This window comes from Mus pahari, chromosome 11 (genome assembly GCF_900095145.1).
Source record: "Mus pahari chromosome 11, PAHARI_EIJ_v1.1, whole genome shotgun sequence".
Taxonomy (NCBI): Eukaryota; Metazoa; Chordata; class Mammalia; order Rodentia; family Muridae; genus Mus; species Mus pahari.
The window spans coordinates 25,614,309-25,640,351 of NC_034600.1; the positions used below are offsets into that span (position 1 = coordinate 25,614,309).

The following is a 26,043-nucleotide window of genomic DNA, read 5'->3' on the forward strand; positions in this document are numbered from 1 at the left end:
GGGAAAGATAGAGCTAATGTATAGTAGAACTTGGTGTGTTCTCTTACAAAAATAACTGCACAGTTGAAGATGACCGAGCTTTGGAGAGAGCTGAAAACTGCATCTTGCAAGTGAAGGCCGAAGATGGATGTGAAGATGCAAGGAGTTTTGGAAGGACCAGATATGTAGAGGAGTGGGCACAACTGAGTACTGATTTGTGCTCTGGAAGATGGGCCCAGGAAGAAACCACAGTAGAGGATAGAAGCTATAGGCGCTGGAGACCAGAAAATAACAGAGATGCAAAAGCAGAGAAAAGAAATAATGGACTCAATTATGGAAAAACATTTCCCCACACAAAAGAAACGCACAGCTGTCAGGCTGAAAGGGCCTGTGAAAGGCCATACAAGAAGCGAGCAGCTCAGAAAGACTACCCTCAGGACACCACCTTTACACATTCACCTTCACCACATTCAGTTCCCGTTCTTCAAACAGCAGGAACTCTGCCTGCCACTTAGAAATCCTCTGTGAAAGATTCACACAGAACATGTTATAATAGGATTTCCATACTAAGGGAACGCAGTGGGTGGAGATCTCACCTATGCCGTCTGTTGCTCTGTGAAAAGTTAAGTGCTAGTGTAATAAAAAGTAAATGAAATCATAAACCCAACCCAGAACTCAACATGGACAAGTGTAAGGAGAAATACTAGTCCTTCCTGTTTTCTATGTGAATTGATTAATGGCAAACAGAAAATTAAATATGGTTTAAAATGTTAAATATCACTAAGATTATTGATAACTCCAAACAAGGAAGAAAACAAAAGAGTCACTAAAACTTAGGTCATTTTTAACTTGAAGTAGAAATAAGTGTGCTAAATAAATGATTAATAGCCGGGCAATGGTGGCACACGCCTTTAATTCCAGCACTCAGGAGGCAGAAGCAGGCAGATTTCTGAGTTCGAGGCCAGCCTGGTCTACAGAGTGAGTTCCAGGACAGCCAGGGCTACACAGAGAAACACTGTTTCGAAAAACCAAAAAAAAAAAAAAAATCTTGTATGTTGGAATGTTTATTTTATATGGGGTTAATTTTTGCATAGAAAAATATGAATGGGCAGTAAAAGATACTAGAACTTCACAGAAAGTCTTTCTATTACTAAAAGTTTTCTAGAGCAAACAAGAAAGAAATCACTTGTGTCCTTCCATACGGCTGTGTCCCTGATGTCAAGACCCCCGAGGATAACCCACAAGCAAGTACATCACATGGGTAGTGAATTCACTGAGTAGTATCCATGGCCACAATTGATCAGAGACATCCTCTCTAAGTCAGAGGGAATAAGAGACACGCCCTCAAAGCTGTTCACGTCCTAATGGAGGTCAAGGCCAGCATAGAAAGACAACCAAAAGCAGAATATTGCTAGAATTATTAGCTCCCAACATCTTCGAATCAAGAGAACATCTGTTTAATGCATTTTTAACAGTGTTTAGGGTAGGCAGCCTTTCCTAACAGCCTTAAAAGAAAATACAGACAAAATATTTTAAATGGTGAGAAAAGTGATATTAAGAAGAAATAAACCATGGTCTTAGGTGGAAAAGCATGTCTCCATCAGGCAGATGCAAATGCTTGTCAGTGCGTCTGTCTTTACCTTAGCACGGCAGCCTAGGTCCCATGCCAGGCTGGCTTTCAGGGAGTTCAGCATGTTGCTAAAATTCAAACAAAATGTAAAAAGCAAGATGTAGGGTCAAAATAGTTTTTAAATAAAGAGATGTCTTTTTAAAGTGTTGAAGTATTTATTAAGGCCAGAAGAATATATTTCATTGGCGTTGACACAGGGACCAGCAAAACAAAACTGTGCATTTAGAAACCGTGTCCTGAGGGGCCTTTCAGGTTAGTTAGAGAAGAGCACCCTCTCTGGAAATGGTGTGCATTGTGCCTTGTCCCTCCACAGATCGGTCCTGAATAAATTAATGATTGTATCTTCAAAACTATAAACATATTTAAATAGAGGCCAGAGAAATATTCCCAGGCTGTTTGTGGGCAAATTATATCTAGAAAAAAAATACAAAGGAATATGATTTCATTAAAAATGTAAAATTTCTTTATAAAAAGAAAACAGTAGGAACCATAAATGTGAATAGAAAACATCAGAAGGCCTGGGACAGACAAGAGCTCTGCAGGCTGGATATGTAAGGAGCTCTTGTTGTGTGACTAAGGCCCCACTAAGAAGTGTGAAGAGGAGACAGTTTATAAGGAAGGCTGGAGAGATGGCTGTGTGGTAAGAGCACTTGCTGCTCTTGCAGAGGACCACAGATCTATACTCACCACACAGGTGGCTCACAGTCATCTGTATGTAACTCTAGTCTAGGGACCTGATACCCTCTGGGCTTCCACGGGTGCCAGGCACCCTCAAGATATATGTACATTCATGCAGGGAAATACACACAATTTTTTTTTAATTTTAAAAAGAAAATAATGCAAATAGCAGGTAAGCATTAAAAAATGAATATCATGGCTAGTATTTAGTAAAACAAAAATTGAGATGTTTCACCTATCATTGACAAAATTTCAAAATAATTTTAATATGTGATATGAGAAAGGCAGAGAGAAGTGTGTACTCTTTGTGTGCCGTTTATGAACCTTAAACTGGCCATCACTTTATTAGAACATTTTGACATTGTCTATCCAAGTGCTAAGTATTCATTGTTTTTACCTGAGCATTTTCATCTTTGGAGGATGAAGCTCAGTGATGCATTTGTGTTTGGTTAAAAAGATCGCTGACAACATCAGGGTCACATATGTAAATTCTGAGTCCCTGTGACACGTCCTGGACATTTTATGTTGTGTAAGAGTTAAACCTATCTCTGAGGACCTTGGGTCTGGGGTTCAGTAAGCAGCCTGTATGCTCCATATCTCTTACTTAGTTTACCAATTTGCACCATAGGCATCTGTGAAATGGGGTTGTATGTAGTTGTATGCATCACAGGTAAAGATACAACAAGTAAAATCTTCCCTTACATTAACCGATTGTGCCATCCTACTGTGTGTAGCTCAGCTGTGTGGAACTGTCTTGATAATGCTGCTTTGCTGGCCTTGTAATACAGCGAGCTTGCCTCACCAGTTCTTATCTATGTTGAGATATATATCAGGAGAAACAGACATAGTTCCCCATGATAAACCAGAGGAGGGGAGGGGAGGGGAGGGGGAGGGGAGGGGAGGAGAGAAGAGAGAGAAGAGAAGAGAAGAGAAGAGAAGAGAAGAGAAGAGAAGAGAAGAGAAGAGAAGAGAAGAGAAGAGAAGAGAAGAGAAGAGAAGAGAAGAGAAGGGGAAAGATAAGGATTATTTGGGGCCATCAAGATCCTGATGGCCTGAGTTTGATCCTAGAACCCATGTAAAAGTGGGGGAGAAAACCCAATCCATAACACTGTCTCCTGAGCTGCACACATTTGCTGTGGCACATGTCTCCCCGCCCACATACTACATACACACACTGACACACACAGTGGGGTTTGCATCTTCATGTCCCCATGAGGGCTGCTCCAACTCAGGCTCCTGTCTATGTTCTCGTACCTCCCCCCCCCCCCAAGAGAAATAAACAAGAAGGGAGGTGGAAAGAAATGTCTCTTGGGGCACATTGTCAGCAAACAGATTTGTGGTGAGTGGGTAGCAGTGTCCACCGCTACAGTGGTCCACTCATTTTGGACACGTACCGTTCCATTTCAACAGAAAATGAGCACCAAGAACAGAGCCATCTGGTCAGTGGTGTCTGCTGTTCCCACACACTGTCGCTAGGACAACCCATTCAAGGTCTCTAACCCAACCCACAGACCCACTTCCCCTCTACACTGTTTCTTGTCACCACTGCCACAGAGCCACCTTGGACACACAGAGCCCTGGGAGAGCACTTTTCTTACTTTAAAAAGAGCTATAGATAGCGTCCATCTGACCGCCTAGTGCTCTACCTTCTAGAGTTACGAACATGCCTCTCCTATACGTTCTGTTGCTGATGCTGTTGTTGTATATCTATGAATATACATGTACATATGTAAGCATATATTTTGGTATGCTGGCATGGTATACGTACTAAAATAAAATTCAACACAAAAAAATTAAAGGTATAAAAAGTTAATTAGTTCATAATTAGTAGGAGTTTTCCTCACTAGGTACCTTGCACCTTCTGCTTTCTGCCTCATGCATACAGTTCAGGTAGTGTGTGGTGTGCACACATATCCACCTACTCATTTATGGACTGTCACACGTGTCCTAAGGAGCCAGCCATCCTTGCACTGGGCTCCTCAAAGTGTGGCTTTTGTCTGTGTTCTCAAGCTAACCCTTCATCTAGTGCCAGCCCTGTCTAAGACCTTACTCTAGCAGGACCCCAGCCCCTGTGTTTCTCACTCCTTGGTTTTCCTTGAGCTTCCCTCATCCCTTGTTAGGAAGCTCCTTGCCTCTCCTTGCTTCTCCCAGCCCCTCCCTCCTCCTGTCCCCTGCACCTCGATGCCCTGGGTTCCTCGTCTGTCTGGTCTGTTTTGTTAAGGTAGACATTACGGCTGCTCCCTTGAGCCCTCCCTTGAGTCCTCCCTGCAGGCCTGGCACAGACCTTCCTTCACGGCCACTCTTCCCATCTGTCCTCACCTGCCATTTCCCCTTTGTCCACTGTGCCCTTCCTGCTGTGTCCTCTTTCTCCATGTCACCTTCTTTTGCCCCTCCTAATTTGTATTTCTAATTATCTAGTGTACATCTCAGATATATGATAATTAAATCCAAGATATTTTGTGTAGAGCCCAGACTCCTCTTGAGTGTGCTGCCATTCACCCGGCAGTTCTCATTGTAAATGTCAAAGACTGACTGTCCATCCCAAGCATGTCCCTTCTAATTCCAGACTGTAAGATATTTCACCTTCCCAATTCTAAATGCTCCCTGACCCAGAGAAGCAGCGTGGCCCAGCAGAAGCGTGGGCTTTGAGGCAGGGACCCTAGGCACAGAGCCCAGTACTGCTGCTTACATCTATGTGACCCTGGGTGGTGTGGTAGCATTTTTTTTCTGGTTTTTGATTTTGAGTGTTGCTGACACACAAACCCAGGGCCTTACTCCTAGCACACTACTGCCATGGCTCTGGGTTGTCCTACCTGTAGATTTTGTATAATGCAAACTGTCTCTTAGAGTCACTGTTTGCACTTCCTGTGTATTTTCTCACTAAACCCTAACAGTGACTCTAAGAGACCTGCCCCCTCAACCAGACTTACGTGATCTCCCCACAGTTCTCTCTCCACCTCGCCAGCTTAGACAGATAGGACCCACGCTTATGGTCTCTGGTGGATTGCCATTGCTTTAAGAATCATTAAAACTGGACTAGAGAGATGGTGCTGTAGTAAGAAGCACTCAGTTCTCTTCCAGAGGGCCCGAGGTCCTTTCCTGGCACTCACATCAGTGGTTCCAGGGGACCTTGAGTACCCACATCAAACACACATGCATGCGCGCACATACATACATACATACATAAATAAATAAATAAATAAGTGCATACATACATAAATAAATAAATAGACACACAGACAGACAGACAAACGGAATCTTTGAAAATTAGACACCAAAAGTGCTTCCTGTGGGTCCTGTGAATACAGTGCTGGTGTGCCTACTTGACCACGCATGTCGTTACACTTCAGAGAGTGAGGGGGCAGGAGCTGGCCAGACTCCAGGACAGCAGCCTTGAGCTGGAACTCTCTGTAAAAGCTGGGATGAATGGGCATGTTGTCCCTTCAGCCTCATCCATGGGCTCACCTGGCTGCTCCCCATTCTGAAAACACAGGCCTAGGTCAAGGTTTTCCTCCCTTCACTCCTGTAAACAAGCCGACCTGGGCTGCACCTTTGCCCACATCTGTCCAGAGCTGAGCATTCTACTGTGGGAAGTTCTTTATCCCACTGGGCCTTTGTTAAGGTCCCTTACTTTAAATTCCCAAAATATTTGCACAGTATGAAAGAGCACAGCTTCGTTCAGTAAACGTTTGTTAGTTGGATACATAAGCAGGGCATGCTGGTTTGCCTTGAATCCATGTTTTGAAAAAGGTGAGGTAACTTATGTGAATAGAATTTCTGGGGGTGGAGGAGGGGGACTAAGTTTGTGGTAGAGCACTGTCTAGCGTGCATCAGGCCCTAGGTTTGGCCCCTAGTATCAAGAAGAAAGAAATCAGTAGTAACATAAAAGTAAGTAGCTTTATGTCCCTTCTGTAAGTCCCTACCTCACCCTAACTCAATCTAGTGATAGACTGTATCTATAGCCCTCACCTCCCAAGTCACCTTCGTCTTGCCCATAGGACCGAGTGAGGCCTGAAAGGAATAGTGCCTGTGTAGGCAGCTCAGGGAAGCTTTGCCTCCTACCTCGGGTACACATTTGGTTGGGAACAGATTTGATTGGCTCATTTATTCACCACTGCATCATCACGGTCCTTCTTTGACTGGAATGCAAAATTGGTACCTGGAGATTCGGCAGCCATCTAGCAGCCATGAGGGAAGCCAACATCCTGTGGATGGCGGAGTGGAAAGCTAGAGAAAGCTGGGTCCTTGAGGGTTTTTTGGTTTTGCTGCTGTTGTTATTGCTGTTGTTTGGCCACCTAATGAGCCTGTGACTCTAAGACAATAAACACCTGCTTCTCCAGGAACTCTTAGCGGAGTTCCTGGTTATCTGTATTGAAGAGCACTCCTCATCGGTGGTCCTCATCAGCCAACCTCAGTGTCTAACTTCTACATTCCTAAGCACAAGTCTGGGAGGCTTTATTCACAGTAATAGAAGATTTAAGGATGCAGTTGTACTCTGTTTCCCACTCCTCACAGAAGCAGGGACTTCCTTAAACATATCACATCTTGTCAGTTGTAACAACAACTGTCAGGGAATGGCACAATTAGAAGATAGTGTGTTCACTTGAAAAGGGAGCTTTGGAGCTGGGACCTGAGTTGGATCCCCCCACAAGACACATAAAGGTAGAAGGGGAGTCTGCTCCACATGGCTGTCCTGGGGCCTCCACACTTCAGCTTGCATGTGCACAAGCGCATTCACATGGCTTAAACTTACTAGATTGGAGAAGCTGATGAATAAATGACAAAAGCCAGGTATGGTGGCACATACCCATAATTCTGTGCATGGGAAGTAGAGGTAGGAGCCTCAGGAATTGAAGGCCAGTCTGGATTGCAAAAGACCTGTCTAAAAAAAAGAAAACTGAATGAAGAATAAAACCCTGCGGGGCTCATCTAGTAGTGTTTGCCTCACATATGGAAACCCTCGGGCTCTTACATCAGTGCAAGCTGTAGCTGTGGCATCCTGGGGTGAAGGCAGAAATTCAGAAGGTCAAGTTGAACTGTCCCTGTTAAACTGCGGTGTGTCAAAGAGTGATTTGTTTTTTAAGCATTTGGTTATCTTTGGATCTTTCTTTCCTTAGCACCAAGGACGATTGCTTCAGTGTCACCCTCCAGCCACCTGTCGGGGAGCTGCTTTCACCTGTGGCCATGTCAGAGAAGGACTTTAAGAAGGAGCAAGGTGAGAGGTGACTACAGTTGGTTACAAGTTCCGTACTGCACTGTGTACACCTGTGCTTCCAACCAGGCCCTAGGGTTTCCAGACATCCCTAGCCGTCCGCTGGCAAGCATGCTCTCTGCCCATTTTCTCTAGTGCGTGCACTCATACACGTCCATGTATATTGCTGGCAGCTTTGGAAATTAGTTACTGTGTCTTTAAAATAATAGACTGGTCCTTACCTGTTCGGTTCTGAGAGTTGTTTTCTAGCCCTGCACTATGTCTGCATTTTAAATTCCAGGAACTGGAGACTCACTTAGGTTCCACTGCTATGAGCCTTAGGTCTGCATTTGTCTGTGCATTGTTACAAAGCGCTTTTCTGTCTCCTCCTAATGTGCTTTTTTGTATACACAGTAACACACTTTACCTTCAGAATAAAGCCAATTATACTATTGAAAGACCTCTATTCTCTTTTGACTATCTTAAAGAAATACTTTGGTGAAATCAAATCTGAAAGATTTTTAAATACATGCTAAAGAAAATATTTGCAACAAAATGCAGCTATGAATATTGTACTTGCCCAAAGTCAAGCTTGCTTTCTAATAACTGTGAGGGGCCTTTTTATGTATGGTTATGGGGGAGACACTGATTTTATATGTTTAAGGGCAGCTCATAATGGTAGAGTCTAAAAGTTTATGTGAGCCTCAACTATTTTCCCTCTGGGGGCTGAAACCAAAGATCCTTTATCTGGAGTCATTCAGTCATTTCTGTCACTCTGGCTGAGGGGAGGCCATGCTTCCTGGAACTAGGTGATTGTAGTGTCTAGTGCTTATTTCATACAGCCCTGACTGTCTGTGGGATCCCAGAGACCTGATAGAAACCTCCCCCCACGGAAACCTCCAACAACACTGGCCGTGTGGAGTGTCCACCTCTCATACCTCACTAAGGTTGTTAAAAAGGCGTAGCTAAATTCAACTTTTATGTCTTCTGAAAAGTTGAGTATTGCTGTAGCAGGAGTATGCTCTCTCTGGCTTTCTTTCCTAATGACAAGTGAATTGATTCTCCTGTTTACTTTTCTGCCCTTTGCTGGCTAAAGCCTGCCTCTGCTTTACATCTATCTGCTCAGCCAATCAAGGTGAGTGGCTCGCCAGGGAGGATGGTGCCGATGTAGGGGATAGCCTGCTGTCGGGGTGCAGCTCGTAGGTCTGCAGATCCCCGCATGGCCTTGCTCGCCTCTGCTCCTGTTTAGAATATGTGTGATTTTCTTCAAATGTTTTGTTCTCTGCTGTGACTGAGGGATTTTTCGCTGACTAGCCATACAGAACCGCACATGCACCGGAGAGGTGCACACGGAGAATAGCCGCCGTCCTCTGCGGGCTTGTTGCCAAAATTCCTTTTTCTTCTGCCATTTTACTCTATGGTTGTTGATTATTTGTCTGAATAAATCTGGCAGCTGTTTGCTATGTTTAATAGAGCAGAAAGGCTACTCTGAATAAAGCTATTTGAAAATGTGTTTATATGAAGTATTTGTAAATCCTCGCAGGTCTCTTGGCATTTCTGTATCATTCTCTCTGTCTTCCTGAATTCATCCTTTGATGTGGGACTTGACACTGGCAGATTTACCACAGGCTTTTTCAGTAGCATCCTTTTTAGTTGCGGGTTTCAGCGGGTTTGGTAATAGAAGTCTCAGTTGGTAACTTTACACGAGGATTCGTGAAACCCATCCAGGAAGGGGTCTGAGCGTCACAGAAGACTTCTTAAAATGACTCAGGAGTGGGCAGCCAAACCAAAATGAAAACTGTTTACATTTGTCAGTGTAGAGTTCTAGAAGGTAAAATGGAAGTAAATTGAAGAAATATGTGTATGCTTTGTTACACAGTAGCTTTAAATCCTGTTTCTACTTGAATAAATACACTTAAGCATACATAATTATTTCATTTCACAGGACATATATTTTAAGACTCAAAAAGTGCATTAAGTGTATTTATTAGGATTGAAAAATTATAAAGAAACAGGAGGAATTGGGTTCTATTTTATTGCAAAGATAGACAAAACTGAAAATATGTAAACTATTAGAAGTGGTCTTAGCAGACATGCTACACATCCCTATTCCTTAAAACTACGGCTTTATTTCAAGCATGCTACCTGACCCATCAGTCTTTCTTGGCTGCTGAACATACTTGGTCAGAACAGCAGGACTGTAGGCCAAGTGCTCAATCAGCTTGGACTGTCCTGTATATTGAAAGTGTTATAGTATTCATATTATTGAGCCTTCAATTGAAGTGTGATTTATTTGTTACGAGTTCAAGTATTACAGTTAGTTAATGAGCTATGTGTGAGAGCCTTTCAATACAATGACATGTACTAAAAGAATGAATTCGTTTCTTCAGACAGTTTCACATCCGAAGGCTTGGCCCGTGGTTTATTCCAGCCTGCCTTCTTCCAATCATTCTACTCCTGTCATCTAAATTGCAAATCTAAAATTTAGAAAAATCTTTTTAAAAAAGATTTTATTGTATTCCTTGGTTTTCATTTTAGCTATTAATTACATCTGATGAGCCTAAATTAAATCTTGTCTGATACCTTGAGGAAAATGTTAAGTTTCAATGAGAACAAAGCAACTTCAACTTCCCTCTGACAACTTCCAAGTATGTCCCTGAGCCTTGACTTTTATACATATATAGGCAAACATTAACAATCACCGTGGCATGTTTTTCTTTCTTGTTAATTTGAGAATACCTGATATATTTTCACTAAGCAAAATCTCTGGTTTAAGAAACCTAGAATGCTTGCCTGATTTTATTGTGATTTATGCACCCATCCTATGGGTTCCAAACTTGCAAGATGCTAATTCCTTAAATGGTCAGACATTTGCTATTTTCTGGCCCTTAACTAGCACAAGCAATCATATTTGATGCCCTTAATTAGAGTACCTTTCGCTTTCCAGGTTCCTTTCCACCTCAGCAATCGAGACAATACATTTGCTTACGGAGCTGCTCTCCTAAGTGTTCTTTTGCATGTAAATTAATCTTGATTCAGTTTACACTGTCATGCTGAGTGGTACAAATTGCCTATAACAATAAAACAGCATGAGTTAAAAATAAAGGGGGGTGGAAAGGCAGATTGAGCGTGTGCCTCACTCGATAGGATGTTACTTTGCTTTATGCCAATACATTAGCTGACGATAATGAATCTTCTGTTCTGAAAAGCATGGTTTAGTTGATTTTTTTAATTTTACTTCAATGGAGCAGTACCTTGTCTTTTATAGACCAAGTTAGACAAACCATTAATGACAAGAGTGTTAAGGTTAAATATGAAGCAATGCATTCACTTCTCTGAGTGCTATCCATCTTTCCATTTGCAGGAGCTTGGCAAAAGTACTGGCTTTGTACAGCATTTCCTTTAATTACATGCTGCGGGAAACAGGCTTTTAACATAAACATAGTTGCATTCATTTATTCAGCGGTTGCTCTTCAATAGAGCTTAATGGAGACGGTTTAAATCCTAAATGAGTACACACATCTCCTGGCAGTCTTATGTCAGCCTCTGCGCTTCACTTAAAAGCACAGTTCGGCCGCATGTGTACTTGTTAAAGCTTCTGCCTAATGTTGAAGTTGAGCGTCCTAAGACAGAGCGTACTGTTCCGGGGCTCAAGAGTGGTTAGTAAGCATGCCCTTGTTGGGCATAGATGGTTCTGGTTTTTATCCAATGGCTAGCAACAGGGTATTTACAGTGCTGTTAACCTTTAGTGTCTTTCTACTGTTGATCAGAGAGACCTTTGAATTGTTCAGATTTCCTCTGCAGTAAATAACTAAAGTGCACGTATAGGCTTGAAGGTTAAATAGCAAGGACGGTATATGGTCTTTGAAAACATGAAATCAAAATTTACCATTTTCATAAACTGTGTACATGTACTGTGCACATGATCAAATGTCTCAAAAAGCTTTTATGTTTAATAGACACCATTGTGTCCATGACTTACGTCACAGATGCAGATAGACGGCATTTACAGTCATCATTTTGGTTTTTAGCTCATATACTACATTTCAGTATTTCCCCAAGAGTTTGCCGCCTAGACATTTCCACAGTTGACTCTGATGTTAATGACATAGCTGTTGTTAACTGTGGGGTTTGTTCTGAATTTGACTTCACTTTGGTTTTTGTTGTTATTATTGTTGTTGTTTTAATATTATATGAAATGTCCTGGAATTTTGTGATTTACATTTTTCCTATTGTCAAGCTTCTTGCTTCAGAAATTCCCATTTGTGTCTTAGGCTCAAGTTCTGTTCAGGAGACAAATGACTTTATTGTTGAGTGTAGTGTAGCTGTAGAACTGCATAATTATTGTGTGGCTTCCAGTCATTGCTGACCTTACTGGCCTATCACCTGGAAGCCACTCATCAGGTACCACTGCTGGGGCTGGATCACTGCGTCTGTTGTCAAGAGTCGTGGTGCTAATCTTGGAAGGAGCAGGATAAATAGCTAATGATATTAAGTATATGCCCAAGTAAGATCGAGGCAGTTTACATGATCCTTGGTACATTTTCAAAGGGGCCGAAGTTAAAAACTTATTTAGAATTCTTACTTTTTATCCTATACTAGTTAAAGTCAGATTTATAAAGAATGTTCTGTATGTTTTTTACAGCATCCTATGTATTATCCTACACAGTGAAAAAAGTTTCTTTTATCTTAGAAATGCTGGTATTGTTTTAATTTTACGTAATTACTTTATACATTAAATTCTAAATTAGTTTCCCTTTCATTGAGAAAATGTTTGAGGTTTGACTGAGCTTGAAGCTGTTGAGGTCCCTCTCACAGCAGACCAATGGAACACAGCCTGCCTTCCGTTGATATTGCAGGGATGCTCGCCGGAATGAATGAGACTTCGGCTACACTCATCACTGCTCCGCAGAACTCCACTCCCTCCATGATCCTCCAGAAGGTTGTAAATGTTGCCAACCTCGGTGCTGTGCCTTCCAGCCAAGATAACATACACAGGTAAGCTGAGTAACCTGTGGTAAGGAGAGAACATGTGTAATTCTTTTTTTTTTTTTTTTTTTTTCGAGACAGGGTTTCTCTGTATAGCCCTGGCTGTCCTGGAACTCACTTTGTAGACCAGGCTGGCCTCGAACTCAGAAATCCGCCTGCCTCTGCCTCCCGAGTGCTGGGATTAAAGGTGTGCACCACCACGCCCCAGCCACAAGTGTAATTCTTAACCCATTCTTTACTTTGGCAGTAGCGACCCTATGCAGGGGTGGTCTGTTTGGTTGATGGGTTTGGGTCAAAGCCCCATCTCATTTCCTAGCATCCTTCTGATCCTGGCGTGGCTATTTCTGAAGGATGCTGAGACGACAGCTACGTTGTCTAATACCTTTTCTTAAGATGCCTTTTTATAAGACTGTTAAGATGTCACATTGTCTTTCTGGACTTGAATTTCTTGGGAAACTCCAACAGTAAGTAGACTGGGGCATGGGGCAGTACAGATGCAGCCTTCCCTGACCAGCAGTCCCTCAGGCTGCTTCTGATGTGTAAGGGCTGCTGGTCAGCCCCCGCACCTCCTCACCCCCAGGCACCTGCATGAAGCCCAGCATCCAGGCCCCATGCCCTGTTCACACACTATCCTGGTGATGCCCCCGCAGCTTCGGGTGCAAGTACAGATAAGGAGAATCCCCTTGTACCACGAAGTTGTTCAGGAGGGCTTTGTGAGGTCCCATCCCGCACACTCCCACCGCAGACAGTGTCCCAGCGCTGTGTTTGCTGGGTTCCTTCTCGTGCCATTGCCAGGTACAGGAGGAAAGGTGGCCACAAGGCCTGCTTTGTTTTTCTTCCGTATTGGCCCGGAAGCAGACAAGGCTCCCTGTGAGGCATGCCAAAGGTGGTTTGGGGGTTAGGCCTGCCGTCCGGGGCAGGCTGTTCATTCTCCCGGTGGACTCACCTTCACTGTCTTTTTGGAGATGGTTAGAAAGTTAAAGCTGGGGCTGAACTGAACTCCTATGACGATGAATACAGACGAAGCGAGCCGAGGCCATTGTTTATGTCACTGGGCTCTGGCGGACAGAACCAAGAGTGTGTGCGTGTCTCAGAAAGCAGGTGCACTTTGTTTTTACTTTGTTTACAGCAAGAGAAGGGCTGGAACCAGAACCCCCGTCCCTCTCACGGAGAGTGGTGATTAACGTAAGCAGACTCAACTGTCTGTCAAGTCGTGTCACTCAAAAGGAGAGATAATAAAGCCTCTTCCGGGCAAGGAGAACATTTGGGTCTGCGTTTTCCTCTTTGCTTTGTACATGACAAGCGAACTCTTCAGCAGAGCTGGCCCAGCCCCTGAGCACTTATTTTCCCTTCCTGTGCCTTTCTTTAGTATTTATGAGATCCTGAAAAGAAAAAGCATAAGGCTGGCATTGTCGGCTTAGCTTCTGGTTCCTTGCGAAGTTTGCTCTAGTCTAGAACTGCTGCGGTCTACGGCATCGTAGCTCTCCATGTGTGCAGAACCTGGAGATCGTGGCCCGTGTGCGGCTGCTGCTTTAGGTTTTGTGTGGAAGTTATTGGGTTGTGTTTTTTGCGTTTTGGTAAACAAAAGTCAGTCTTGCAGATTTTTATTTCTGAGATGAAGTAAAATTACCTTCGTAATTGAAGCTAAATGACACGAAAGCAGACTTCCTGCTGGAAGACAGTCTGAGAGGGGCAAGCGGCACAAGCTGTGCTGTTCTGGTTTGGTTTGGTTGTTGGTTTTTGGTTTTCTACTGAAGAAATAGAGACTAAATTATTAGAAAAGAGAAAGGCATGCCTGAGAATGAAAACAGAGCTGAGATTCAAAGGCCAGTGTTACAATCTTTATTATCACATAATTTTCCCTTTAACTTGTTCTAGGGGTTTGCAGCCTCTTATCTATTCAAATGACTTTAATTAAAAACACAGCCATTGCTCAGTTAGTTATTACTGCTAATGCAAAGGAGACAGATAACTCTTAGGCAGCTCCATGTGACTCCAGTGCAGACGGAGCACTCAGCCCTAATGCGCTCTGTCCCTGGGTGCTGGGCCCCCACGGGGCTTTTCTGTTTAGCTCCATCACTAATGGTCTGGCCTTGGGCTCTGCAGCCTGGGGGAGGCTGTGTGGAGGTAACAAACTGTGCTACCCTAATTTGCGGCCCAGGTCTGCTGCACCTAAAAATACTTCAAGTATTGAAAACAAGATGGCTTCCAGTGCCCTAAATATTTTTAAAGGTTTCCAGGCCATGAGCACCTCATTCAAGTTATCTTGTTGATAACCTAACACTGCCGTTCTTTTAATTGTTTATAAAATCCATCCCAATGCTTTTTAAAATCTCACTTGAAATAACAATTGTTGGTTAGCGTTTAATCACCTAAATTGACAGTTTAGTATTTTTGAGCTGTGTTTTGTTAAGGCTATAATGCTTGGCATATTTCCCCGTGGGGTGCTGTTCTTTTCTCTAAGCCTAGCTATCATTTGCTGACGACATTGAAATCCTGCAAGGCTTTTAATGACTTCTCTTCTTTTCTCCAAGAGCTTTTTGAGTTTATGAAAGACTCAGGCCAGTCACTCTAATGTTTGGAAACAATAATTGACTTAGCATTTTTAAAATGCCAAACATGGAAGTCATTTGACTACTAGTACTTCAAGTTTAAATTTTGTTATAAACAGAGTGATGTATGTTCTCCCTCGTTTTCAAGATCATTTCTTTCTTACAGGACTTATAACAGTGCCATTGTATTCTTCCTAACCAGTCAGTTGATCAGTAAAATTTCCATTGCCTTCCTTTGAAATAGTGTATTGCTACAACTTAACAAATTTTGAATATTTTTGGCTAAATACCAATTTTCAAATGTGCGTGAGTTCCTAAGAGAAGTAGGTTGGGTGACTCTGCAGAAATATGCACAGTGGGCACACGGGAGCTAGCCCAGGAGTGTAGACAGTGCTCAACTACTCAGACTGAGGCAGCATAGAAAGCCCGAGGTCCGCCTGCAGGAGACTGACTCTAGAGAGAGAGAAGCATGGGCTGCCAGTGCAGCCGATGCTTTTGCCCAAGTGAGGCTCAGGCTGCAGTGCTGTGAGAAGAGCAGGACTGAGGGAGGCAAGGGCCGAGCATACGTTATGCACGATTTATGGAATTCACTTCAAAGACTTAGAATGCTGCTGCTTTTAAACCTCAGCTGAGGAAGCAAACGTGATATCCTAAACAACTGGTAGCATCAGAAAACCTGTGTGCCGTTGACCGCCTGACGCCACTCTGTCCTCACTGCTGTTAGCCAAAGGTTCTGGGAGAAGAGCCTTCTCCGCCATCCCCGGCGCCAGCCATTGTGCAGTCTGCTGTTTGCCAGGTCACAGTCACACTTTAGAAGGAACAGCCCGGGAATGAGTTCTGTCAACACCCAAAGCATTTACAGAACATGTAGTGGAGTAGCTTTATTTTCTCCTGTAAAGTGTAAGTGACTCACTGTGCTCTGTGGGAGTCTGTGTGACGTCAGCACAGCCAGCATTTCTTTCATGTGCTGCCTCCACAGACTCAGGAATTCATTGTTCTAAGGGAGGCTACTAGGACTAGCCGTAGGAATCACAGCTCATCATAGGCCAGAAAAGATGTCTGAGAAAATTTGAGTAAATATTTTTTCTCTCTCTCTCGTTTTTCAAGGCAGCGTTTCTCTGTGTGTAGCCCTGACTGTCCTGTAACTCACTATGAAGACCAGCTTGGCATCAAACTCAGAGACCTACTGCCTCTGCCTCCCATGTGCTGGGATTAAAGGTGTGCACACCACTGCCACCACCAGCAATGTTAGACCTGAGGTGCCATTGCTCACTTGTGCTGCAGAGAAATGGTGTTATACCGAAACCCAAACACTAAATGTCCATCTATTCTTCTCAAATCTCTAAAGGTTTTCCCTGGAAAGAATTAACTAGGCGTCTGTGTGAAGCTCATATATACCTGGAACATCTGCGACTCAGCTCAGCATAGCAAGGACCAGCCTGGGATCTGCATGTATGTTCCAAAGTCCACAGCTTGGTGCAGCCCTGGGTTACCTAGCTAGGGATAGCCACGTGACATTTGTAAAACTACTGTGTAAGGGGTACCAATGGGATACTAGTGGTGCACACTGAACATAGGGCCTCTCACATGCTAGTGAGCCTGTGCTCTGCATGTGCAGTCCCAGGTGAGAAGTCGTACAGGTTCTTTTGTGAGCCTATCTCAGCGGGACCCCATGGTAGCTGTGGCAGGGCCTAAAAAGCAGGTTCTGACATTGGCACTGTGTTCACAGCTCCAACATTTGCATCAGTATTAAATTATTATGACTTTTCTTGTCATCTCATGGACAAGAGGTTTATTCAGTTGGCCATGAACTGGGAAGTGGGGTGTTTGGATGCAGACAAACCTCGGGCCCCTAAATGACTCTTGATGCTTAGCTGCCCAGCTGGGTTGATGCAGAGCCCCTCTTGTTATATTGTATTGATGCATTACCTGTTAATTAAAAAGCCAATGGCCTATGGCTTGGGCAGGAAATAGGGAAGCAGAAAGGATTCTGGGATATAGCCAGGCTGGAGATTCTCTGGGACAACATGACAAGATGGATGCATGGTACCTAAGCACAGGTAACCAGCCGCATGGCAGAATGTAGGCTAGAATAAATGAGGTATTTTAAGTTATATATAGTCAGAGAAAAGCCTTGCTAAATGGCCAAGGTGTTTATAAACATATTTTGAGTCTGAATCTTATATTTGGGAGCAAGGGGCTGGGAGGCAGAACCAGGCCTAACTTCAACACAAACCCACATACCTGATCCCAAGTTTAATCAACCTAAGGATGAAAGAAAGATAATTATTAGGTCCCTCACCAAGAAGTGACTGCCATTCCAGAGACGATTCCCCTTTTTCAGTCCAATATAAGGTTCTTTTTCTTTTAAATATAAGTTGAATACCACTATAACAATTATGAAAACTATAAGCTATGATATACACTTTATGATGTCCGATCCATAGTATTTGACTATTAAGAAGAAAGTTTGTCTATCCTATCTTGGTGTATTTAAAGATTCAAGTTTTATCCTGACTTGGATTACCGTCCTAAAAACGTTTTCTTATACCTAAACAATTTAAGCTTATAGTAAGACTCTTTTGGCTATCTAGACTTCAACCCACCAGAGATCTGAGAAGGAATAAATATTACCTCTGTATGCAGGAAGAGCAGGGATGCAGCTTCCAAAAATTATAGAAATGACAGAGACAGCCAATTGCCTGGACAGTCCCCAATATTCTCTGTAATGTTGGAGCATCTATCTTCAGCCTTCTGGCCCAGAATATCTGACAGACCTTGTATGAAGCAGGAATTATGAAGGACTCGCTTACCCTGTCTTGGCAGAGCTTGGCAGTCAACTTCCCTGTGTCCATTTGTTTGTTTGTTTGGATAAGATGTCTGTAGTTGAAACATGCCTAGCTTGCCACAATTACAGCAACTCGTTATGGAGGTTATTGATAGTCATTATCTTCTTTTAAGTGGAATGGGGGTACCGTTAGGAACAGACCTGTCTCAATGTCAAAAAGCCTTAAATTAATTTAAAAAAAAAAAAGCATGTTTCAATGCCATGTTCTGTGAGTCTCTTGAGACTTTTGAAAACCATCTATCTGTTCATAGCATATGTGAACAAGCAAATGTTGCCTGTCTACAACTACCTGTTATCTGTACAACACAGGATGCATGTTTCTACGATAATCCAGACTGGTATCTGACAAGACCAGGAGTTTGATTAACTTAATGTTAATGTGTGATATTTAATTATCCTAAACAATTTTTAAAAGAATTGGGACTCAACATTATACTATTAAATATATATTATTTTATATATTTATATATATATAATGTAACAAAATCTTGTTTTGTATCAATATATAAAGATTTATACCAATATAAACCTTAAACCTATATCAATATACAAAATTCTGTACCAGTGTAACAAAAAAATAGCCTCAATTTTACATTAAAATATAAAGATCTTTGCCAATGTAAGATTATGACTAAAATATTTTTAATTTAAAAGTAGATTTAACAGTCCACCCCTATTTGTCTAATATTTTTATAATATTTATATGTTCTCCCTTTTTTACCCCCTGCTCTCTATCAGAGAGAGAGAGAGAGAGAGAGAGAGAGAGAGAAAAGACAAGCTAGAAATTCCTGAGTCTAAGCTCTCTATTTTGTTTCCTCCCTATCTAAGACCATAATTACTTATAAATCATTCCCCTAAGAAGACAATATATTTATTACTCAAACCATCTACCCCAGTTTAAGCGGTTGGGATGACAGTCTTCTTGTAATTGCTTCCTATTGAGTTAGGGCAGAGAATTGGGGGGGGGGGGATTAGGGAAAAAATCATTAGTCTTAAGAAAGCTAGCTATAGTATTTGTTGCCTAGTCTCTGTATGTTGAGAAAGTGCAGGCATAAATAAAGTCCCAGTTAGAACAGTCTGAAAGGCTAGACCAAGTGAGCTAGCTGTTGTGAAGTTGTCCCAGAAGTTGTCTTCAGAGGAAACAGTGTAACTGAGGTAGGATCAAGGCAGGGACTGGAGAAGTGTGTCTCAGCATCTCAGCATCCGGAGAGTGAGTGTTGTCAGGGCTGCATTTTTGGTTGTTTTTTCTGCAGGTTTCAGTTTGGATGTTTGCTTGCTTAGTGTGGCATGGTGTGGTGTGTTATGTTTGTTTTGCAGTACGGCCTTGCCTATAGCCTGGGCTGGCCTGGAGCTTGCCCCAGCCACCCAGATGCTGAGATTATAGGTGTGAGCCACCACATCTGGCTCCAGGGTACTGTTTTTGTTTATTGTTTTCTTTTCTCATAGAACCTCTAGAAGATTTAAATTCCATGTGATTGGTGAGGATTGTAATGCAAGCAATTTTTGCTTAGCCTGTGACATTGGCTATCTCCATGCACACATTTCATAAGACTACTTCCAATCCCAATTTAATCTGTCCTGAAACAAGGGTTTATCTAAGCATTTTTTGATGCAATGGTGTCTGACTGGGTCTCTTCTCCAACATGATACCTTTTGAGTCCAACAAAACTTAGAGTTGGAAAACAGATTAATGACCGGTGCTCCGTCGGCTGGCGAGTGGTTGTCCACTAGAGGGCAGCACTGCTTTTGGATCTGCTTTGGAACCCTACTGGCTCTAGGAACAGCATCTCATTTGAAAACAAACTTGGACCTCAGTTAATTTCACACAGAAATTTCACAAGCTAAATATTCCACGCATAACCAGACTGCACAGCTGATTTTTTTCCCTCTAAAACGTTCTGTATTTAAGTTTTCTTTAATTTCTCCATTTGTGAGGTAATAATCTATAATGCTCAGGTTTACTAAGAATAAATATATGTTTTCATATTTTTAAAAAATGAGAAGAAAAGAATCCTTCTGGGATGACAGTTTTGTCAGGGATCAAAGAAAGGGCCTTTCCTTTTGGCTTCTGTTGTTAACTCTGTCTCGTCCACACCCCACCAAGCAGGCAAACCAGAAGCTCAGTAGAAGGGTGGCATTGTGTTTCCTTTGGGAAGCACACTTCAGTTTTAGCTTTTTTGTACAAAGACTAGCTGACTGGGCTGACCATTGGGATGGTTTTATACCACCTACACCCTGACGGAAGTGTGGATTCCTTACCTTTTTTCACCTGTTAGAGAGATCCTTTCCCAGTGTTCCAGGTCAATTTTTAAAGAACTTGTCTTGGATAAATTCTCTAAGTTTGAATCGCTCGTTAATTTTTTCCTTCCTGTTGTATAATGCACTGAACTTTAAATGCCATTTAATAGTCAGCAAAATGGAGCTAACTCTGCAGCATGCAGAATCTCTGTCCGTTTGCAGTGTCCTAGTGTATGAAGCCAAGCCAGTAAAGATTTACAGTGTTGAGTCCTTGGGAAGATAATGTTCCAGACCAGCATAGCTTCGTATTGATGTTTAGGATCCTACTCAAGCCAGGCTTTCTTACATATAATGACTGTGCGGCTTCATTACACATTTGTCAACTTTGGACTAATTATTTTTATACAGCTAGGGCAGGGCAGTGCATCTTGTGATTGTCTTTCTTACTAATAGGATTCTGTCTGCTTCAGCAGGCAGTAATTGAAGGCTTCATGTATGAGTTGGAAAAAAAAAAAAGTTTTAGCCTGAGTGGGCCATTGTCACAGTTTCTGATAACCAGTAGAACAGAAAGCTGGAGGAAATTGAACTCAGAATAGAAAAATCAGAGAGCAGGAGACTATCCAAGAGAAGACAAAAGCTTGTCGTCAAGCTGTTGGGTACGGGGAGTCTGCCTCTGCATAAGGAGTTGGCGTTTGTGGGTGTCTCAGGCGAGCGGGCGGGCGGGTGCAGCCTCTCAGAGCTAGTCACATTCACGTGCTGGCTTATTCACTTACAGAGTTGAACTGCAGCACACCCTGTCTAGGGGGAGAAAGGAACATTATAGTCTATAGCCAGCTGCTGACAGATTTAAATGAGTTGTAGACAATATATTTATTCCAAATTTTATTATTATGTGAGCGGTTTCATCATTCTAACAGTAGTTACAAAATAACTTTTTACAAGAGTGCAACACTTTTTTCTCATTTAGGTCATAACATGAGCTAATTTGGCCTTTTTCTTGAATCTTACGAATTCAACAAAGATTAAATGTCAATTGCTAGAGATAATGGACAAGACATATAGTGAGATGGCATACGGGTGCGACCCAGTGTTTCACTTGTGGGCTTGTAAACAGTGGGCGCTTGTGTTAGGACGCTGTCCTTTATCACACGGGGCTGTCTTGCACAGGTAGCTTGTCCTTGCTTGTGGTGCCCAGGTTGCCTGTCGCCCGCGTCCCCTTCCTGGTACAGCGCCATCCAAAAGGATTGTATATTCGCCGTTCCCGGGGGCTTTGGAAGGACTGGGCAGATGATGCTTAGGTTTTTCAGTCTGTAAGAACAGGGATAAAATAGGAAGGAGAATTAAGTCAGGACACTTTGACTTACAGACCGTTTACAGTAAGCACATGATTGTGCAAAGAGACAATCTTCCTTAAGGATTCTGACGTAATAACACCTAGCATACATGCTAGGTAAGTCGGGAAAATCACCTGTTGACTGATAAAAGCAAATATTGAGTGTGTTTTTGCGTCTACTGAAAGACTGTATGTGACCTGTATTCATAATGCCTGAGTTTGAGTGCCTGCTCTGCCGTGCACTGGCCCTGTGTCTCAGGCAAATGCCTCCAGTTCTGTGGCCTCAACCTCCTCATCTCTGTCAGTCCCCTGCCTCCGTGGGTCAGATGGAATTGTGTGAATGCTTAGCACCCACCTCTGGTCACATGGTATAAACAGCTACTTTACAGCAGTCAGAACTTCTGCCTCCTGGAAAAAAAAAAAAAATGCCACTATAGGACCTTGTTTAAGACCAACTACTGAGAACCTGCTAACACCCATCCAGTTTAGCATATATTCACAATCAGGGTCTCTAATGATCGTTTGCTAACTAGTATTCTTTTTTATAACTATAATTTTAAAATATGCTAACACATAGCTTATTCAGAATTTAAATGATGAGTAACTTTGGGGAGTGGTTCTGCCTTCCACAGACCCAAAGAAGCCAAGTGTAATCATGCCATGTTCCAATTAAATCCATTCTTTTTGAACTGTGAAGTGGGCGTGTCAGGACATCTGATCTCCTGGTCCCTGCTTTATAGCTTCCAGCCTGCGTGCCGCCTGCCACAGCCGCCTGTGTGTCTGAGAGGCAGTGGCATGGTTGCTAGGGTGCTTGCTTCGTGTTCTGCCCATTCTGCCGCTGTAGTCTAAGCAGACACCCCGGCTTCCCTGTGCCTGGTCTTTCAGGCAGAGAATTTTATAGCAGGATTTGAGAAACATGCCCAGGGTACTGATTTTCATCTCTATAAACACACTGACATTTGTCTTTGCCTAGTCAGTGTTATTGTACATTAACTCTTTCCATTGTTAATGGGAGAGAAATGAAGTGTGCCTTGGGGCTCTGCCGGCCTGACATTCAGATGGCGCTTTGTGTCCCTATTCAGGCATAATCTTCTCTGAGGTCCCAAGGCACAAGTGTTAAGTAAATAAAGGGACTAAGAAGACTGCTGTTGACATAACTATAGCCCTGTTAGAAATAGAGACCTCTGTTGAAATATTTGTTGAATGAATTACAAGTATGGAGACCAGATCTATGGGGAGAGTTGAGTAAATGAATGGAATATAGAGCCATTGTATCCCTGTGACTCGTTTAGCAACCTATAGACGTATCATTCTCCTAGGAAGCTAAACAGCCTTTAAAGTGTAGACTTGGAGGCTGGAGAAACGGCTCGGTAGTTAAGCGGGCTCACTGACTCTTCAGAGGTCTTGTGTTCAGTTTGTAGCATCTACCTTAGGTGACTCACAACTGGCTATATCCTCACCTTCAGGGGGTTCCAGCCCTCTTCTAGATTGTGTGGGCCTACAGACAAGCGTACAGACACCCACACAAGCACATATGCATATTTCTTTTTAATTTAGACAAGATAAATGGATTAATCTGTAGGAGTGATAAGAGGTGAGGGAATGGTATGTATTCTCATAAAGGGAAGATGGAGGAAGTGCCCACAGTGCCTAACCTCTTGTGTGTCCATACAAAAATCAGATAGATAGATAGATAGATAGATAGATAGATAGATAGATAGATAGATAGATAATGTGAAGCTTATTTTAAAAAATGAAACAAACTCCTTAGGAACATGGCTGATTTACACTCCTAAATGGTTTACTTCTCTGTTGGAACTGTCTCTAATTCTTACAAGTTTCCAGCATGTTTGAGGATACTCAGAAAATGGTTAGAAAGGTTGCTGATGTGCCTTGCTAACGCACCATTAGCTGGTGTTTTACTATGTGTTGTCAGAGCGCCGAGAATATTTTCAGCCAAGTGAGATGAGGATGGTTGTCTTGTTGGTGAAGATCTCATTTCCATCGTTCTCTTTAGGCCAAACACGACTTGTTAGATTTTTAAAAAGAAAAAGAATCTAATGTGTTAGATAAGCTCTTGATGTCATTTTTTAAGACTCAAAAAAGAAATTACTTTTGATTTAAAGAGAATCTGCTTCCTGCTTAAGTGGCTAATATTTTAATTAAGTCGGGAGTGAAGTTTTTCTGAGTGTCTCCTGATAAACTCCCTCTTTTATGTTGATGGTAATTAAACAGATCCCTGAGGACCCCGCGGGCTCTGTGCGAGGCCCATGCTAATTGTCAGACATGAGACACTGACCAGTTGGTTTGCTCTTGAATAGTCCGCAGCATGCTGTCAGCTCGGCAGTTTTATTTGTACGTATTGTGAGCTGTTGTCAGGGCTAACTGGGTGCCATTGTGGCTGAAGATGTTGCGCAAATTGAGGCAGATGGCTCAGATTCAGACGCGTGTCACCCAGAGAGGGGAAAGGGGATTGGCCCTGCAAAGTGGGGTCACAGCAGGTCACAGACCTGCTCCACACTTGTTAGTGTGTTCAAAAGCTCATGTGCAGCAACTTTGTCTTTCTCCAGTCATCCCTGCAACCAGACTCCCTCCCCTCAAAATGTGCAGACCGTGGTCCGTGAGGGGGAATGGAGGCCTGGGAGGGGGTGCCAGCCCTCCTCTGAGGCTCACAGTCTCCTGTGCATGCAGAGTGAAGTAGCGGGATTGACAGAAGTCTGCTGTGCCTCCCTCCCTCAGGCAGCTTTCCAGTCGACTGCAGTGTTACAAGGCTTGTTTTGCTTTTAATTCCATGTAATTGGTAGCTTCTTCGTGTCTTGGAATTTAGTAATAGCACATTAGACCTCAAGTTGCCTCTATTATATCCTAAAGCAAAAAGAAGGATCTAATGTCCTGAATATTAAATGGGGCTATGGGCTGGCACTTGGGTTGTCATGTGACTTTGTTTCATGTCACCGTTAACAGTAGAGATTGAATTTGAATATTTTACATGAGCCACTGAGACTTAGGAAGAATTTTATAATGTATATAAAATTATCTAACTTCTTGCATAATCCTTTTCAGATATGAGGGATTAAAATTCCAAGCTCTTTGAGAAAGGTAATAGTTCTTACTGTGTTTTAGAAATAAAAAATATGGCGGTGCATTTGAAACAGCCCTATGCGTGATGACATGTTAGCCATCAGGAGAAGGGGTATTTCCTAAGTGCATCCTAATGGAGAGTGCCCACACGCTTCTGCCGCTCAAACTAATGAGGGACATAGGCCTCCTTTGCGTGTTCCGTGTGTGAGATACACTTGGGTGGCCCGCCTGCATGTGGGAAGCATGGGCTGGGCAGCTGATTGGTTTTCTAAAGGATGCTTGGCTTTGGGTGTGGAACGGTAAGGAACCTTGAGGAAATCACTTCATTAAGAAAAAGAGTTACTTTAAGGCTATTTGAACGTACGCCGTCTCCTCCTCCTTTTCCCCCTCTCAGGATAAAAGGTCTCTCTTATGTGTTTTTGCAGATTTGCAGCCAGAACTGTGCACAGTGGGTCGCTGATGCTAGTCACAGTGGAGCTGAAGGAAGGCTCCACGGCCCAGCTTATCATCAACACCGAGAAAACCGTGATTGGCTCTGTTCTGCTGCGGGAGCTGAAGCCTGTCCTGTCCCAGGGGTAACCTGCTTACATCTGGACTTGAGAATCTGGCACACAACAAAGTGCCTGGCACCCACTGCTGCTGCCTTTCATTTATAATAATAGCCCTTCCATCTGGCAGCGGGAAGAGCACACTCTGGACATTCTTGTCTCTGCTTTAGAATGCTGCTGTGTCTGTCATGTGTGCACTCCTCTCCATCCTCGCTTTGCTAACCAAAGAACATATATTTTACTGTCCATTTCCTCCGCTCCCCGGCCTGTGTGGCACCTCAGAAAATCCCTTTCTTTGAATTTCCTGGTATTGTAATTGGTTATTGGCAATTGTCATGAAATTTCCCCTGAGTAATAAGGTAAATAAACGAGCATATGAATAGCCTTTGCCTCCCCTCATCCTTACCGGCTGAACTTTCTTTGTTCCAAAGTATTTTTGCTCACCCTGTGGAGAATCACAGGGCACAGTTGACGAAAGAGAAACTTCTCCCAACGCTTCTCACCAAGCAGCCTGCTCTGCCTTAAACCTGAAATCCTCCTGCCTCTGCTCCCCCTGCGCTGGGGTGGCAGGCATGCATGAGCATAGCTCTCTAAACTAGACAGTCATTCTAACCGCGCTGCAGAGTGGCTAACGAGCGCTTTCATAACAACAGGACCCTCCGTGCAAAGGACGGCGCCCCTTTCTGTACAGACTTAATGGTGGAGATCTGATTACCCGACTGCTAAGTAAGCCTGGTTCATTTCTCCTTTAAAAATCTTGGCATTGGACTTTTTTAAAAACTGACTAGTACACAATTGATTATATGCGATTTAAAACTGTATGATAATTAGCATATATCTATAAGTTGTTTATTTGCTAATTTAGGCAAGAAACCATCTTTATTAAAATTGTTCTTTATAAACCAGGGGATCTCCTGATGCCTCTGTTGTTGTCGCTACTGTTGTTGAGACGAGCCCTGGTTGGCTTGGAACCAAC

The 26,043-nt window shown here is 42.9% G+C and overlaps 1 protein-coding gene across 2 annotated transcripts in view; it reads left to right on the forward strand.

Moving 5' to 3' along the window:
• Nucleotides 1–25,548, forward strand: part of Ap3b1 (adaptor related protein complex 3 subunit beta 1) — a 204,072-nt gene extending 178,524 nt beyond the window's left edge. The window contains exons 25-28 of one of the 2 annotated variants that reach the window (XM_029543901.1): nt 7,405–7,502; nt 8,575–8,613; nt 12,338–12,476; nt 24,945–25,548. In XM_029543901.1, coding sequence (XP_029399761.1) covers nt 7,405–7,502; nt 8,575–8,613; nt 12,338–12,476; nt 24,945–25,098 — 430 coding nt within the window. In that variant the 3' untranslated portion in view covers nt 25,099–25,548. The remainder of the gene's footprint in view (nt 1–7,404; nt 7,503–8,574; nt 8,614–12,337; nt 12,477–24,944) is intronic. The other variant, XM_021208271.2, reaches the window with a different exon arrangement.
• Nucleotides 25,549–26,043: the final 495 nt, after the last annotated feature.